Below are 15,068 nucleotides of genomic sequence, written 5' to 3' on the forward strand. Positions count from 1 at the left end.
AAAGCACGAAAACCATTTCTATAAATACATATCTTGAAAACAAGTACCAAACGGCGGCAACGCGTACTGGAAAAAATTGCTTAGAATTATGAATTCTACAACATATTTGAGGTGTATCATATTGAGTGCTGCTCTAAATTGTTAATATTTATAGTATACTTAATTAGGTTTGTCTTTATTATTACTTGAGTTATTGCAATATTGAAATGATCTATCTTCTAATTTTGCTGACATATAAGTTTCTCCTTCTGCAGCGAGAGCTCGAGGTAAAATGAGATAAGGTTGAAATAAAATTGCTCGGATCGTTCACAACTAATAAAACAAAGCGTGGAGCGTATCCTTCACTTAGCATCCGTGAGGAATGTATCAAATTGACACGAGTCTCGAGCGAGTGTGTTGGGCAACAAAAGCTCGCTACACATTTTTCTTTTCCCGATATACGATTCAATTCCTCGAAGAAAAAGCTGCGAGCATTTAAAAAAGCCATGTCCCCAAAGATTTAAATCGTCGAGCGTCCTCGGTAGTGCGTCGACCCCGGACCGGTCGTAAATCGGCCGGAGCGATCGTCCCTGGTGGAAAATAAACGGACGGTGCTCGTTCCGCGAGATAATCGATGGTAGACGGTGATTTTTCCGGGCGGGTTCGCAACAAGTGAACGAGAGAATCGTCGCTTCGAGGAGCGAGATCTTGCAGCCGCCACCGCCGCGCCGGAAGAGAACGAAAACGAGAACGAGACACAGAGAGACCGATTCGAAACGCGGCCTCGGAGGGGCTCGGAAAGAATGCAGAGAGACAAAAGACAGCTCTCGGAAAAATATGTATCGCGGAGCACGCACGATTGCACAACGGCTTACGGTGGCTGGGCCTCGAAGATTGTCGTTCTGGCAGCCGGCCAGAGGCCGGGGCAAAGTTCGGCATTTTCGTTGCGCCCCGGTATAATAACGCCGCTACTGGCTGCCTTAGGAATTCCGCAGGCTTTCCAGCCTCCGCAGAGAGATCCGGCGAGAGAGAGAGAGAGAGGGAGATACGAGTGGCTTTAGACTGATGGTCTACGCGCGTTTACCAAGCCATACGGGGTTAGATCTCCACGTGCTGTTGCCGGTGGCAGTGTGCGCGCGTCGAACGCCGGTCGATCGCAGAGAGTCGAGAGAGGGTCCTCGAGGGTTAAGCCGCTTTCCAATGTTGCTCGAGCACGCCTGTACACAGCGGCACTATTAAATCGACGATCTCACGAAAAATTCGCCCCCGTTCACTCGTTAAAATCACGGAGACCCGGCGACGACGACGCTTCTTCCGATCTTCTTTCGCATCTGCGTAACGATTCGCCATTGCTATGGTTTATCTGAACACGCTGGTCATCGATCTCAACATTAACCATCGCAATTATTAGCTCGTATATCGTGAAATGTCCGGTTTTAGATTGTCGGCTGTGAGAGGGAGCTATGCCCCAGCACTCGCGCTTTAAAAGATTTAGCTTTTCCCGCACAGAAATCATAGCAGACAAGTAGACTGCCGATTTCTATGCAGAATAGAAGAACTTAAAGTCTTCGAAGGGGCTTAACGAGAACCCCCAGCTCTTCGTTGATCGCAGCGCAAGCTTCTCGCACACACGTCGCTCCTTTTCGCAGATTCTTCGGGAAAACATAGTGTCCTCGCGCGAAAACAGCGATACACACTCGTCTTCTCGGGACCATCGCCGGATCCGCTAGTATTTTTCGGAAAACCACCTCGTCCATTATTCAACGTGGCGCGCGCGAGCGCGACGTCGTCGTAACAATCCCGGGGACACGTTCGTATAAATTCTCCGGGCTCCGGGAAGGGAGACGACGAAAAAAGGGGCCAGGAAAAGCGGGCGAAGAACCCCGCTAATTGACGTCCCACGAGAGAGGCTACGTTGTTTCTCTTTGGCAACAACGACGACGGGTCCGGGTCGTCCACGAGGCTGCGCAGGGTCCGGCGCGACGCGCGGCGGCATGGCGTGGCGGCCAGGCTTCGTTCGTTAATTATCCGGACGCAAAAAGGAGAGACCGGGTGTTGTAGCGTCCCGGGGTAGAAAAAAGAGAAAGCGTCGAAGTTCCCCGACGAACCGGGAAATTAATTAGACGCGAGGGGGTGAGGAGGGGCGAGGAACGTTCTCCAGGAAGAAGCCGCTTATTCTCCAGGTAATTCGTCACGTGGACGTTTACGCTGGGGGTTAAGGGGTGCTATCCGAGTCGGGGGTGGCTCCGGGGGTGACTGACGAGCTCCTCCAGGAACTACAACGACGTCATCCGGCAGCAATTTCAGCAACACTCGAGACAGAGGCTGTGTGGGCCTGCTGGCGTCGTCGCGAGCGCCGTATCCTCTCCGGCGAGCAGCCATAAGTGGAGATCTCTCGAGTGCCACCGCACGCACAGAGTCTCTCCATCGTTCGGTCGATTTGTTACCGGGTTTTCTCTCTCTTTCTCTCTCTTTGCTCTCTTTCTCCGGTACGTATCCCACGGCCACTCGTCCGCCCCGATTGGCCGGCGCTCGTTACGGCTAAATATAACAGAATTTCATTGGAACCGGTCGTTGATTGCTCCTCGAGGACTCCGCGCCGATTAGAGGGACCACTCGCGCGAGAGGAACTACCAGACGAGAGAGTGGCTCGTCGGCGAAAAGTTGCCGTGATTTTCGGGGGCTAATCGGAAGCAATCGAGACCCGAGGCGCGCCGGGATTCAAGCAGGATTTCCCGCCACTAGGAAACTCGTTTGCATACATATACAGCTCGCTCGTTGCGCCGAACAATGGCAAAGTCGAAATTTATTAGCAGGGATTCGCGTAGTCCGCCCCTGTTCCAGGATTAAGCCTCGGGAATCCTCGAAGCTTCGCCGACGCTCAGCCATTGATAAATCGTGCGCTGATTCTCGATGACGTCGGACGCCGTATTCTAAAGACCGGCTACTTTGTGCACAAGTTTATTTTGGTAACCTCCTTCGCACCTCGGGGGAACGGCCGTGCCAGGTTGCGAAATATCGCGAAGACGCATGTGTCTTCTGGCAACAAGGAAGTGTCAGCCGGATGATTGACGCGGGATCACCTGTTGTACCAGCGCCAGTTGGGAAGTTAACTTTTCGACGTCTGAGAATGGACTATTTAGGAAATCTTCGGATTCGGACGAATTTTTCGATTTTTTCTTTCGCTTGGGGACTAATGGAAAGTCATTGATAGATTGAAAATTTTTATGCATTTAAACGTGTGCAGACTCGTGGATTATATTGTATCTATCGAATTTCCAAAAATCATTTAACTGACTTATTCCCCGAACTGTAAAAATTCAGAAACTGCAAGGGTAGATTTTTTGGGCAACGGAAAGAAAGCATCAGAAAATTTCTTTCCTTTCAGGAAACAAGGAAGACGTGGTAGGAGATGATTTACAACAACGCGACGCTGTCACGGTGATTGGTCTGATTTTTGTGACAATCGTCGTATTCCAACTTTCACAGTTGACTATTTTCAGATTTCTACTTATCGGGAACACAAAGCCACCTTATTGAGCCAGAGTAACGTGCCGTAGCAGCGATTTTTGACAGCTGACATTGATCTTGTATTGACAATTATCTGGTATTGAGGATATAAAGTTTTGGGACAGTTGCGTCATATGAATGACACAACGTTTTGGGACTACTGATGGTACAAAGTATCGCGACGCTGAATCACTTGGGTTTGGTGACGTGTTGCGAGGATCGGAATCTTGGTATTATCGGGTCGTGAAACCGTCCAGAGACAATGTATCGATTATGTCGAGCACTCCGTTGGCATTGTTCACAGCGGAGTCGTAAGAACAGATAAATTATGCTCGCTGGATGATCTATCCGGCGACGATTGTGTCGCGGTTTCGCATTGGGCGGTCTAGCGTTCCACGGAAACGTCGCGAAGGGATGGTTCGCGAGTATTTATACGCGGACGACGCGACATGCTGATTCACCGAGAGTTATTTTAGAGACCTCGCCCTTAATTACTCACATTAGGTCCGCAAAATCCGGGAGCGCAACGAGAATAGGCCAATCTGCGGTTTTCGACTCGATCGATCGCTAATCTGAGTTAAAGTCCGCAGTGGCGAGGTTTGCGGATGTAAGCTGATAATCGTCGGCGTGTCGCTTGACCCCTGATCAAGGAAACTTGCGAAATTTCTTGCGAAGAACGTGGTTTACACCTTGGATTACTTGGAAATACGAGGTTGTGGACAGAAAGTCGGAGAAATGATCGAATGATCGGGAAACCTGGAACCTTTGATCAATATTTGCGCCGATTGGCTGACTTGTTGTTCGCTGTTCAATCGCGAAACTCTGTGAGGAAGCCTCGCATTTCCTCGATGTAAAGTGGAAAAAGTATGACCGATTGCAGGAGTTATTGTTTTCCGAGCAGGAGCCAGTGTTTGCCAGCGCGACTGCTTCGTCAACAAGTTCTTGCGCCACTCATAAGTTCCGAACGATGCGGCCATGTTTTCTATCTGCCCCGATAATTCTTCTTCTGCTGTGTCCTAGCGGGGCTCAGCAGTTCTGGAAAGCCGTTGCCAACACACGCTTCCCTTATGGCTTCTGCATTGTACCGAACGAATCGGAAAATAGTGCAATTTGTACAAGCTATTAACACTAAACCTACTGGTTGTTAAAGATCGCTAATATGTGTTGTCCTTTAGAATTTATTTAGAATATGTACCATTTTTATTATAATATTTGAATAAACAAATGAATTGAATTCTCATGAAGGCATCTTTATAATTTCATTAATTGTAAAATAAAAAATCTGAAACCGGTTATTTGACCAACGATGATAGGTTCAGTGTTAATCAATTTCACTGTACGTAGGCAATAATCTCACAACAGAAAAATTGTCAGAAAAGTCATGAAAGGAAAAATAGTGTTTTACAGAAATGAGACTGCAACCATGGGGGGCCGCTTTGTAGATTAAAATAACTAAATTCTTGGCTCTCGCTCTACTATCACCTGAGTAATCATCGACATTTAAAACCGTCCACTTGATCCACACTCCCAAAAACACAAGCCTTCAGAGGCGAAGAGTTCAAGAAATATCCTCTCGTTTAATCGTTTCTCGAGGGGCTGCGATGCCCACGCGTGAAGTTAAACAATTTAGTGTCCCCCAAAGACACTCTCCTTTCATCCGTGATTTGGTTCTGCGATTCCGTGCCGCAGGGAAAATAAATATCGTGGCGGCGTGTGTAAATTAGGACAAATCCGCGCGAGCAAATGCGGGAACGATGTAAGAGACGGTTTGTTTTCTTTGGTGTTGCATAGAGAGGGGTTCAGGGCGGCTCGTGTACACACTTCGTAATGCATTCTTTCAGCGGCTAACATTATCCGTCGTCCTTCGGAGCCATCGAGCTCGTCTTTTTGCTGGAACACGAGCGAGATCGCGCGCCGATTCCGCTCCCGGCACACAGCGGTCCAGGCAGCCGATCTAGCAGTTGGTTTGGTAAAAAATAACTAGTCTCATGTCTGTATATAAAACATCTACACGACTTTCTAAATGTTTAGAAATGCCAAAAATGTCGATATTAATAAAATTTAATTTTAAAAAAATAATTAGACGAGCTACATACATTGTTATACCCTGAAACTCTCAAATAGTGATCTTAATGAACTTCAAATTGCCTTCGAATTGCCTCCATTGTTTTCGATTTTAAGGAAAAATTGTTTCGGAGAAGTTACGTTATTTTAACGGGATATAATTAAACTGTAATACCTCAAGTCAATTATAAATTTCAACGAGATTTCAAGATCTATATTTTTTTAATGAAATATCTTTGTTGTCGAAGAAAATGGCCCCCGTCAATGGACCGAGCGACGAGCTAAACGCTTTTTCCCCTGTCGAGGTACACGAGCCTCGCTGTAAATATCCAGCGAAGCGTCGATAGCGCGATTATCGCGGTGAATCCCTCTCGTCGTCTGTGTTTCTCGTTTTTTTTTTGTTGTTATTTTCGCGCTCCGCCGGCTTCCGGATGGAACGCGCACGCGTTCGTATTTCACGCAGGATTTATACTAGCAATCCATTTTGGAATCTAATATTCGCCGCATCAGTTTTATCGCGGGCTTGATTAAATTGGTTCACAGACGCGCGGACGCCGCACCGCTCAGCGCGGCGCCCGTTGTTTGTCGACGCGCCGCGCCGCGACGCTCGACACGATACCAGTTCCGCGGAAATAGGAAAAATTACTTTCTTACTGGCACTGCTGATTGCTACCGTGTTTCAACCCATGTTCCGGACAAGAATCTTTCCGGCTAATGCGACGTTCGTTTCTGGTTGAACTAGAAGTAGTTTTGCAGCTGGCATTGATATCGAATATTATAATTCTATGTTGAATTATCCGCACCAGAATTACTAACACCAGAAAATCCGGCGGTTTTCCGCGGATAACGAGCCTCGCATTCGCCAGGTGTTCGTAGACATTTAAAAACGTCTGAACGTTCGAATCGCGTAGCATTTCCTAAATTCATTAATTCCTCGTCGTTTCCGTTCCATAAATTTTTGCCTCGTCCCTCTCGCGCGGCAGCGTTTATTTATTCACGTTAATCGTTTACACGGCCTGGGGCCGGCGCGTATCATCTCCACCCTTCGCGAAATGATTTTCGACGCGTGCTCGCTACGTGCCACCAATTAATTCCGCTCGGAATTATGGATGTAAAGTACGCATCGGCGGAACGGTTCGCCCGCTAGCTCGCGAGCAGAGCAGAGTTCTCGAAATAACGCGGACACGGCTGCCACCCGGCACGCCCCGATAACTCGTAAAAACGCCGATCGTAATTCGCCGGGAAAAGCGCGCGACTTTTATTAATCCCGGCGAATTTATCCGCTCGGTTGAGCTTGTAATTCTTGCCAAGACGCCTCGAGTATTTTTGCACCGAGCGGAATTGGCGGCGCGAACGAGCGAGCGAATGTGTGCGGCCACACGCTCCCGGTTACAAGTTCTCGCGGAAAGATCCCCCGACCCGGTGCGTCGCGTCGACTGGAGGAACATATCGCTGCCGACACCGTAAACATTACATCAGGAGCGAGCCGTGTTACATCAACATCCACCGGAATGTCCAAGTAATGTGTCCTAACGAGAGTACATTAGCCGCGTGTCAACATCGCGTTAACACGTGCAACGGTACATCAACGCCGCACACAACGTATAGAAACGCTATACCAGAAACGGAACCCAGCGCTGTATCAACACCGAGGACTGTATGTTTGCAGCTTGTAACCGCCTTATACAATTCCGGAGGTCGGGCACAATTAGACGAGCGTTGAAAGCGCGAGAATCGAGCTCGCGCAGATGAGAACAGTAGGGGAAAAGGCAATCGTTTCTCAGGTGGAAAATTGCTGCTCAGATGCGAACATTTTATTTTCGAATAGACAAAATGAATTTCACCCTAGTATTTCTACCATAATTAGCTACCCTGATCAATGTATCATTCAAGGATAAAACTTTAGATGCCGTATCAGAAAATGAATTCTGTTTACTCTGAAAAGAAAACGGTTGGGGGAACGAAGGTAACTCGTGACAGCTCGCAGGAAAAATTTCGTTTGCACCTAATCGGGAGCAAGTAATGCTGAACGGTTCTGTTAAACGTTCCCGGGTTCAGCTGGAAGAGTGGAGGCACTCAGCAGATGAGTCTTCGGTCGTTCCGGTCGAGCGTTTCTCGCTTTTTCCTGGGCGGATCAGCGCTTCCGGTGTCCTGGGAATCAAGTTTGCGTCGGACTGTCGCGTCACGTTGAATCGCCGGCCCCCGGTGCGTCGTTCTTTCCCCCGGATTAACGTTCGCAACTGACCGATCGACCGTCCCCGGAGTCTGTCGCTAACTTTCATAATTCATCGGCAGCGTAGCAACCCTTTCCGGCTTAGCCGAGCATGAGCACGAGCAACATAAGCGCGACGAGAGGAGACGAGCCGGAACGGTGACGCTTCGCTCAGCGCGTTGAATCAAACTCTAATCCCATCTAAATCGGGACGGTGTAATAAATCCGGTATGATTTAATTACGACTCGTCGCGGTGCCATTCCGAAGTATTTAACTTAATCACGGATGTAAATGCCGCCGCCATTAATCTCGGAAGTTGCTGCCGGCTCGCTGCCCGCGTTGGGGTTCTAATCAATTTCTTCCGCTGGATCCGAAGACACTAACTCCCCCGGTAACTTTCGCTGCTGAAGCGACTTGAACTTAAATTAAGTCTCTCCGCGTTCGCTCTCTTAGGGCACTCGATCTTCTGTATTTAGGTATGTTATTGCGCCCTGTTAATTCTAGCGTTGCGGATAATAACTTCATAATGCTCTGGCTGCGTTTTCATCCCTAATCTGCGAACCTCCCAGCTCTTCGAACACGTACGAAGCCACACTAATGATTAACACCGTTCGTGCATCATTCGAAAAGCAGGGAAATTTTTACTTTGACAAGAATTAATCAATCCTTATGGCATTGAGTGGATAACAACGTGATTGGAAAAGATCTAACGAACGTTTAACACGATTATCCGAAGAGGGGGGCTAGCTGATTGATACACTGGCACAGATTCCGTTTTAAATTTCATCGGTGCGTTTTAATATTTATACGCCACCCTCTCCGGGACATTAAAAGACACCAAGATCGATATTATTTACGAGAGCCAGAGGGGGTTGCACGGGTCCCCCGGGGCAATTAGATGAGCGCGCGAACGAAGAAAAGGATAAACGGCGGGGTCAAGGCTGCGCAATCTAATTCCGACCCCATGCAAATCGAGGCCCTTAACTAGCTGACGTTTCAACCCTTGACACTCGCCCTCCTGCGCGCAGGCTGGTAACGTAACATACCGTGAGCCTCTCCTTCGAGTCTCTCTCTCTCTCTTAGTGACTTAAATTAACCCCTCGGACGGTTTCCCGGTCCTCTTTCACCGGCGACACTCGTTATTTCCCTGTTTCCTGCCCTGGCACCCTTCTCCAGCTGGCCAAGGGGTTCGTATCAACGACCGGGACGAAATTAGTTGTCACGATAATGAAAAACAGCGGGCCGCAGTGTCGCTCCCGATTGCGGCGATACCGGAAGCTTTATTGCCCTCTCTAACCCTTTACGGTCGCTTTTCCCCGGAAAAACAGTCGTTATGCTGCTCGATTAGGACTCTGCTAGCCGGTAAATTAATTCTTTTTAACCCTCTAGCGCAGCGGTTAGATGAATTCTCTAAAACACTTCAGCCATTTTTAGCCCTTAAGGTATGGGATGAAGTCTCCAAGGCTGTTTAGCAACTTTCAACCCTCACACGCTCCTCTAAAGTAGTTGCTTAAAACACCCTACGATAGTACTTCACCTTACTCTTTTGCTTCATACTTTAAATATATAAATTGAGATTCATCTTTAGTATTAAGTTTTACAGATGTACATTTTGCAACACGGGTTTCTATAAATATTTTCAGGAGAAATCATTGAATAGACTTTTTTATTCAAGCGTATTTCAGGTTAAAAGAGAAACTACTTTTCACGGGACTACCTATCAACGATTTGCTAACGTTTCGTAAAACTTATGAAACACAAGTGGTTCAATTAAAACGCGGAGATGAATTTACGCTTTCCAAACGCATCGCTGCGTCCGGCGAAGACAGCGAACAACTTTCTTCTGCCACTCAGGATTTTCCACGGCGACTTCAGTTTCCCGAGGCAGTTTCTAATTGTACAGCGAGAACAATTTCTAAAGAAGCTCGCCCGGCGAATAATAATTTTCCTGTTGAACGCGCCGACCATGCTAAATGAGTCAGCGATGGAAATCGCCGTCATTCAGACGGCTCTTTAATCGCCGGAAACGCGGGAAAGTTTCCACGTTTCGAACGCGCGCGCGTCCGGAGGTTCATTGAATTCGCTCGGATCGGATCGGATCAACGAGTGGAAACGGTGTCAGGGCGTTAATCAGAGCCTGACGAATCGTTACACGCAGTATCGAGGCGAGCAAACACGCGAAAATCGAGTAGAATCGAGTTGAATCGAGTTCGGAGAATGCAGCTTCGACGCAGCCGTTTCAATCGGCGGTGTTTCAACAGGCGAAGCTTTTCCCGAAGAAAGGAAAAGCGAGGGTGGATGGAAACACCATTACCATAACAAAGAGGCCACGATCTCGCGAGACTCTCGATTCTCGGCCCTCCTTTCGCTCCCTCTTGTTCCTCGCCGTGGTCTCTACGACCCTCGACTATCAAATTAGGAATACAAAAATTTTATTACACGCTGATTCTTCGGAAAACTCCCTCGCCACATTTTACCACGTCGCCTTGTTTAAACAACAGCTATATTATTTATTTTCTTGATTAAAAGTCTGAAGCAAAAATAGATATGGAATTATCCTAGAAATAAATCGCTAATCAGGCGAAAGGAACTCGATTAAAATTTTCTAGACGTTCATCGGCGTTGCGTCGCGTCGTTTCATGGAAACGAAATCGAAATTATTCCGCGTTCCACGTACCGTTTCCGTCGCTGTCGGAGACATCGAAACTCCGCGCAACAAGAATTCCCCGGTTTCGCGAATCGATGGACGAATCTCTCGCGATTCGCACGGTCTTCGCAACACCTGGAAATTAGTCGTGTGTCCTTAGGCGTTCGGGGGTTGATTAACGAACCCGCGAGCGACGCTTGTCGCCGGGATTATTCGCTCGCGAATTCAGCGTTCGCCCGAGGTCGCCTGCGTGTTCCGGATTAACGGCTGCTACGTGGGAAAGACTCGCCGATAATTCTTCGTCGAAAGGGTTACGCGTAGGACCGGAGGCTGCCGGCGGCGTTTATCGTGCATCCCGCCCCGGAAATAATTAAATTTCCAAAACTAATTACGCCTCGTTGCAATTATAACTCCGGCGACATTCATCCGTGAACGCCCGCCCCGTCTCGAACCAACGTGACGCGGGTGCGGTGGGGGCGGCCGAAATCGTTTCCACCCTTCTTTCCAGGGCTGTAAAACACGCATGTCGCTGTATGTTTGCGCTCGACCGTCCGTTTCCAATTTGCCGGACACGCTCTCGCTCGAAATTGCCGCCCCTGGTCATCGAGTTAGGACCACTTAATATTTTTCACGGTTTTGGGAGAATTGTAATGCACCCCGCACAATTTCGGACATTTTTATAAGCTAGAAATGCACACAACCGGCCTATATACTAGATGCTAACCTTACAAAGAAACGTTTACTAAAATGAAGGAATAGTAAGCCGACATTTTTCACACTTTTACTTCTCTCGTGTTCTGCTCGCATAGTATCTGTGCATTTCTTCGTAGTCTCTTACCTGTATTCCTCGCGAGACGTGGACTCGAGATACTTTCACTGGGAAACTAGTTTCATTTCAACGTATCCCAAAGTGCCCCGATAGCTAATAGCAAACTGGCTGATTCAATCTATTCAATACATTGTGTACTAAAAACGAGAAGTAAACTGTGGGTTTCGACGTTAAAATTAAGACATCACTGAAATGACTAATATCGTTGCTTCTTTTTCACCATATGAGGAATTTTTTGGGCACTGTAAGAAATTTCTCTCACATTCTCGATAAAATTAATTCTGAAAGCGAGAAACATTGTACCAACTTCATTGAACAATTCCACGTAGAAACACCTCCGACATCTCAATGATAACGAATTCAGTAATTTTAGTTTTATAGTTCTCGAAACACAAGTCGCGTGGGCAATCCGCGCAACTAGAAAATTCGAATGGTCTCGTAGGCGAATGTAGTCGGCATATCGCGCGCGTAGGCCGATCAAATAAATACGCTGCGAAGGGGGCAATATTCTTTTTATCGCGATCCAACTGCGAAGAACATTGAGGACGGGTAATAATAGTTTGATTCGATCGCTGGGGTTTATTATTGCAGATCGTCGGGGCCGTTTGCTCAAGCCTGTTCTACTATTACGCAGCGCTTCCGCGTAGATTTCCGCGATTCTCGCCTGCGGAAACTCCCAACAGTCTCGACAAGAATTGCTCCAGAGCTTAATTCGCACTAGCACGATTCGCGAGAATCCTCTCTGCCGTCGCGCATCGCGTAGCAGACGACACTTCAGTGTCAATGATCCGACGACGCTGCACGAGTCGGAAAAACGAGGAAGAAAAATGCTCGACGACACTCGGCAGACGAGTCGCCTGGAGGAAGAAGTTTTCCTAACAGGAGAATAAAACCAAATAAAAAAAAAAACGTTCCCGTCGCGACGCGTTTTCGCTAACGGTGCTTCTGATCGCGAACATCGCGCGGATGTATCGCCACCGACAACGAATGAACAGGCGAGTATGTTCGCGCGCATGTTCAAGGAACGCCGCGCCGCGCGCCGTTCCGGTGACGCATGAGAAACTTTTGTAACCGAGCCGCCAGATTTGCATTCGCTTCGTTATGCACCGACAACCTCTCGAGCACGAGGCTCGGCCAGATGTTTACAATGCGCGGATTTTTCCTGTATGAACGGATCATAATGAATGGAGGCGTGCCGCGTGTAATTAACGCTCTTTTCCGTGGAGATCGCTCTCACAAACGTGGAAACGTGGGAAATCGCAATGTTTAGATTGATCCTCCTGGCTACCCGCGGACAATTAATCATTCGGTGAATCTTAAACGGCACTGGAATCGTGTAGTTTCTAGTTTATACAAATTGATTCCGGTCAAAATCATTGAAAACGTGCATTTTTACAGACAGAATCAACGAAGCTGAAATTAAAGTAACATACTATTCGTAGTGTGAACACTAGAATGCGCGGTGTCAGTGCACTAAAGACCTTTTATATTAATATTTATGGCATTATGAATTTTAATGCGACCGTGCACTGTATTATGTATGATTCATTTGTCTATATCTACCGTAAATTATTCAGCAACAGTATTGTTTTCTGATCTACAAATTTTACAGTTTATTGAGATGTATTATTGACTAACTATTCACACGATTTCTTTAATGATCCGTGCAATGCTACGTTTCGCAATTAGTTCTGCATACATGAATGAACAACATTGAAGTAACATGAAGAGACATTGAAAGAAATACTGCACCAATGTTCCTATCCACTGACCGCTCAATGCTTACGAGCAGTGTTGGGCAATGAATAAAAATATTTAAATGAAAATTTAAATAACAAGTTATTTATTATTAGAGCAAGTCTAAATGAATTATTTAAAATAATAAAGTTAATTGTTATTTACAAATACAATTTCAATTATTATTTGTATTGACAAATAATAAATTAAATTGTATTTTTTAAGAAATAAGAGGAGACCAAAAACTATTAATTTGATTTCCACCTCAATTCAAATATAAAACATCTTTTATTTCCAAATAAGAAATGATAATTCATTTAAATAAAAAGTTTAGTTATTATTTGCAATTATAATCACACGTTTATTTATTATTTAAAATAAAATTTGCCCAACACTGTTTACGAGGAATAATTGTATTAAGTATCCCTGCAGATTTTCGAGTTATTCCCACGTCTCTTCGGTAGCGTGCATGAACAGACACTGTCAGTGCAGCAGATCAAATATACGAGAGCACAATAACTCCAATAATTAGACAGTGAGGTTCCCCAGCGTTTGACAAACACCGCTGAGCAAACTGCCCCACCCCCTCGTGTCGTTCGAATCGAACCAACCCCCTTAACATGTTTTTGTCACGGTTGCCATTATGCTAGTGCCCCGATTGGGTTTTCAGTAATTCATGTAAGCGTGTGGTGTGCTCGGAGTGGTTTTCGACGAGCCGGAAGACCCACCCCCGATAAACCCTCACCCCAAAAATCGTCTCCTTCGTTGGTTGTCGAAGCCACTCTTTCAACGAGACTCTCGTCGAACGAGGAGAGCAAAATAAAAAGCAGCGAAAGCTCTCGCGAGTCTTTTGTGCGCTCGATCGAGGGGGTTGCTTTTGTGCCACCCCCGCGTCGCCGGATTTCTGGACGCGCGTTTCGCGATTGCGTTTTCAGAAATTAATGGCCGTCCGCGGTCGGACCACGCGCGAATTCTAAGAACGAGTGCGGACGACACCGTGAAAAATTTATCGGGACCGACGGCCGCCCCCTAGCGGCCAGCATCTTTTCAAACGGATCTTCACAAAAGCTGTCGCTCCCCGGAGCTTTGTCTGGCCCCCGACGCCGCTCTGAACACTCGCCCCCTATCCCTGTTCATGAATCTTTGAGGATTCGTCGCGTACCTGGCAATCGGACGTCTCCTTTTGTTTCGAATCGCCGTGTACCCGTGCCCCCCAGTCCTTGGGGGTGGCTCTGCTGAAAGAATGATCGACGACGCGTCTGCCGCAACGCTTATCGATTACCTCCCTGGTTTCTACAGCCCCTGCAATTTTAAATGATCCATATATTATCTCACTTCGTTAATCTTGATAATATCTCTCGAATAACTTCTCGCTTTGAGCTTCAAATAAAAGAAAATTAAGTATGAATAAAGGATAACCGAAAGTTACCTTATCTTACAAATTTTAGATAAAAAATTGCTCATCTCTGAACGATACAACACCGATAGAACGGAGGCAGTAGAGGATCCGAATGAAAAGAAACGTTTACTTTAGAAAGATCCCGAATAGGTACAAATGGATCTATCGATTTCGCGTCCCAACCACAACGATCAGAGTTCTTTCGATTTCTATCCCCTCTGGTCCAGTAAACGAGGCTTTGTTGTTGCCCGTGGGAAAAATGATTTTCCCCAGGGGACAGATCAGTAAGCGCCTTAACCATCGGCAAAGAAATATCTAACGAATCCCGTTTCTCTTGTTCTGTTTCAGCGATCATGGCGCATTTCTTCTTCCTGGCTGCGTTCTTCTGGCTGAACACGATGTGCTTCAACATCTGGTGGACCTTCAGGTGAGTCTCTCTTTTGTCTGACGTATTTAACCGACAGGGATTCCGTGACAGGAATTTCATTTGCACTGGTTCAGTTGTCTCGAATCGATGCGAGACGAAACGAATTTGTTGATCGATCAGCTTAGTCGTAGGATTGTTTCATTCGAACCACGAATTTCTTGAGAATGCATACAGTGGGTGTACAAAGTATTCGTACACCTTTTAAAGACTAATAACTTTTTTATAATTTTACGACCTGATTTTTTATAATCAATTAGAAGCAT

The 15,068-nt window shown here is 46.7% G+C and overlaps 1 protein-coding gene across 1 annotated transcript in view; it reads left to right on the forward strand.

The window, feature by feature from the left end:
* Mthl1 (adhesion G-protein coupled receptor methuselah-like 1) overlaps nucleotides 1-15,068 on the forward strand; it is a 220,804-nt gene that overhangs the window by 63,726 nt on the left and 142,010 nt on the right. Inside the window, exon 4 of the mRNA XM_076434813.1 lies at nucleotides 14,727-14,805. Coding sequence (XP_076290928.1) covers nucleotides 14,727-14,805 — 79 coding nt within the window. The remainder of the gene's footprint in view (nucleotides 1-14,726; nucleotides 14,806-15,068) is intronic.

This window comes from Lasioglossum baleicum, chromosome 1 (genome assembly GCF_051020765.1).
Source record: "Lasioglossum baleicum chromosome 1, iyLasBale1, whole genome shotgun sequence".
Classification (NCBI taxonomy): domain Eukaryota; kingdom Metazoa; phylum Arthropoda; class Insecta; order Hymenoptera; family Halictidae; genus Lasioglossum; species Lasioglossum baleicum.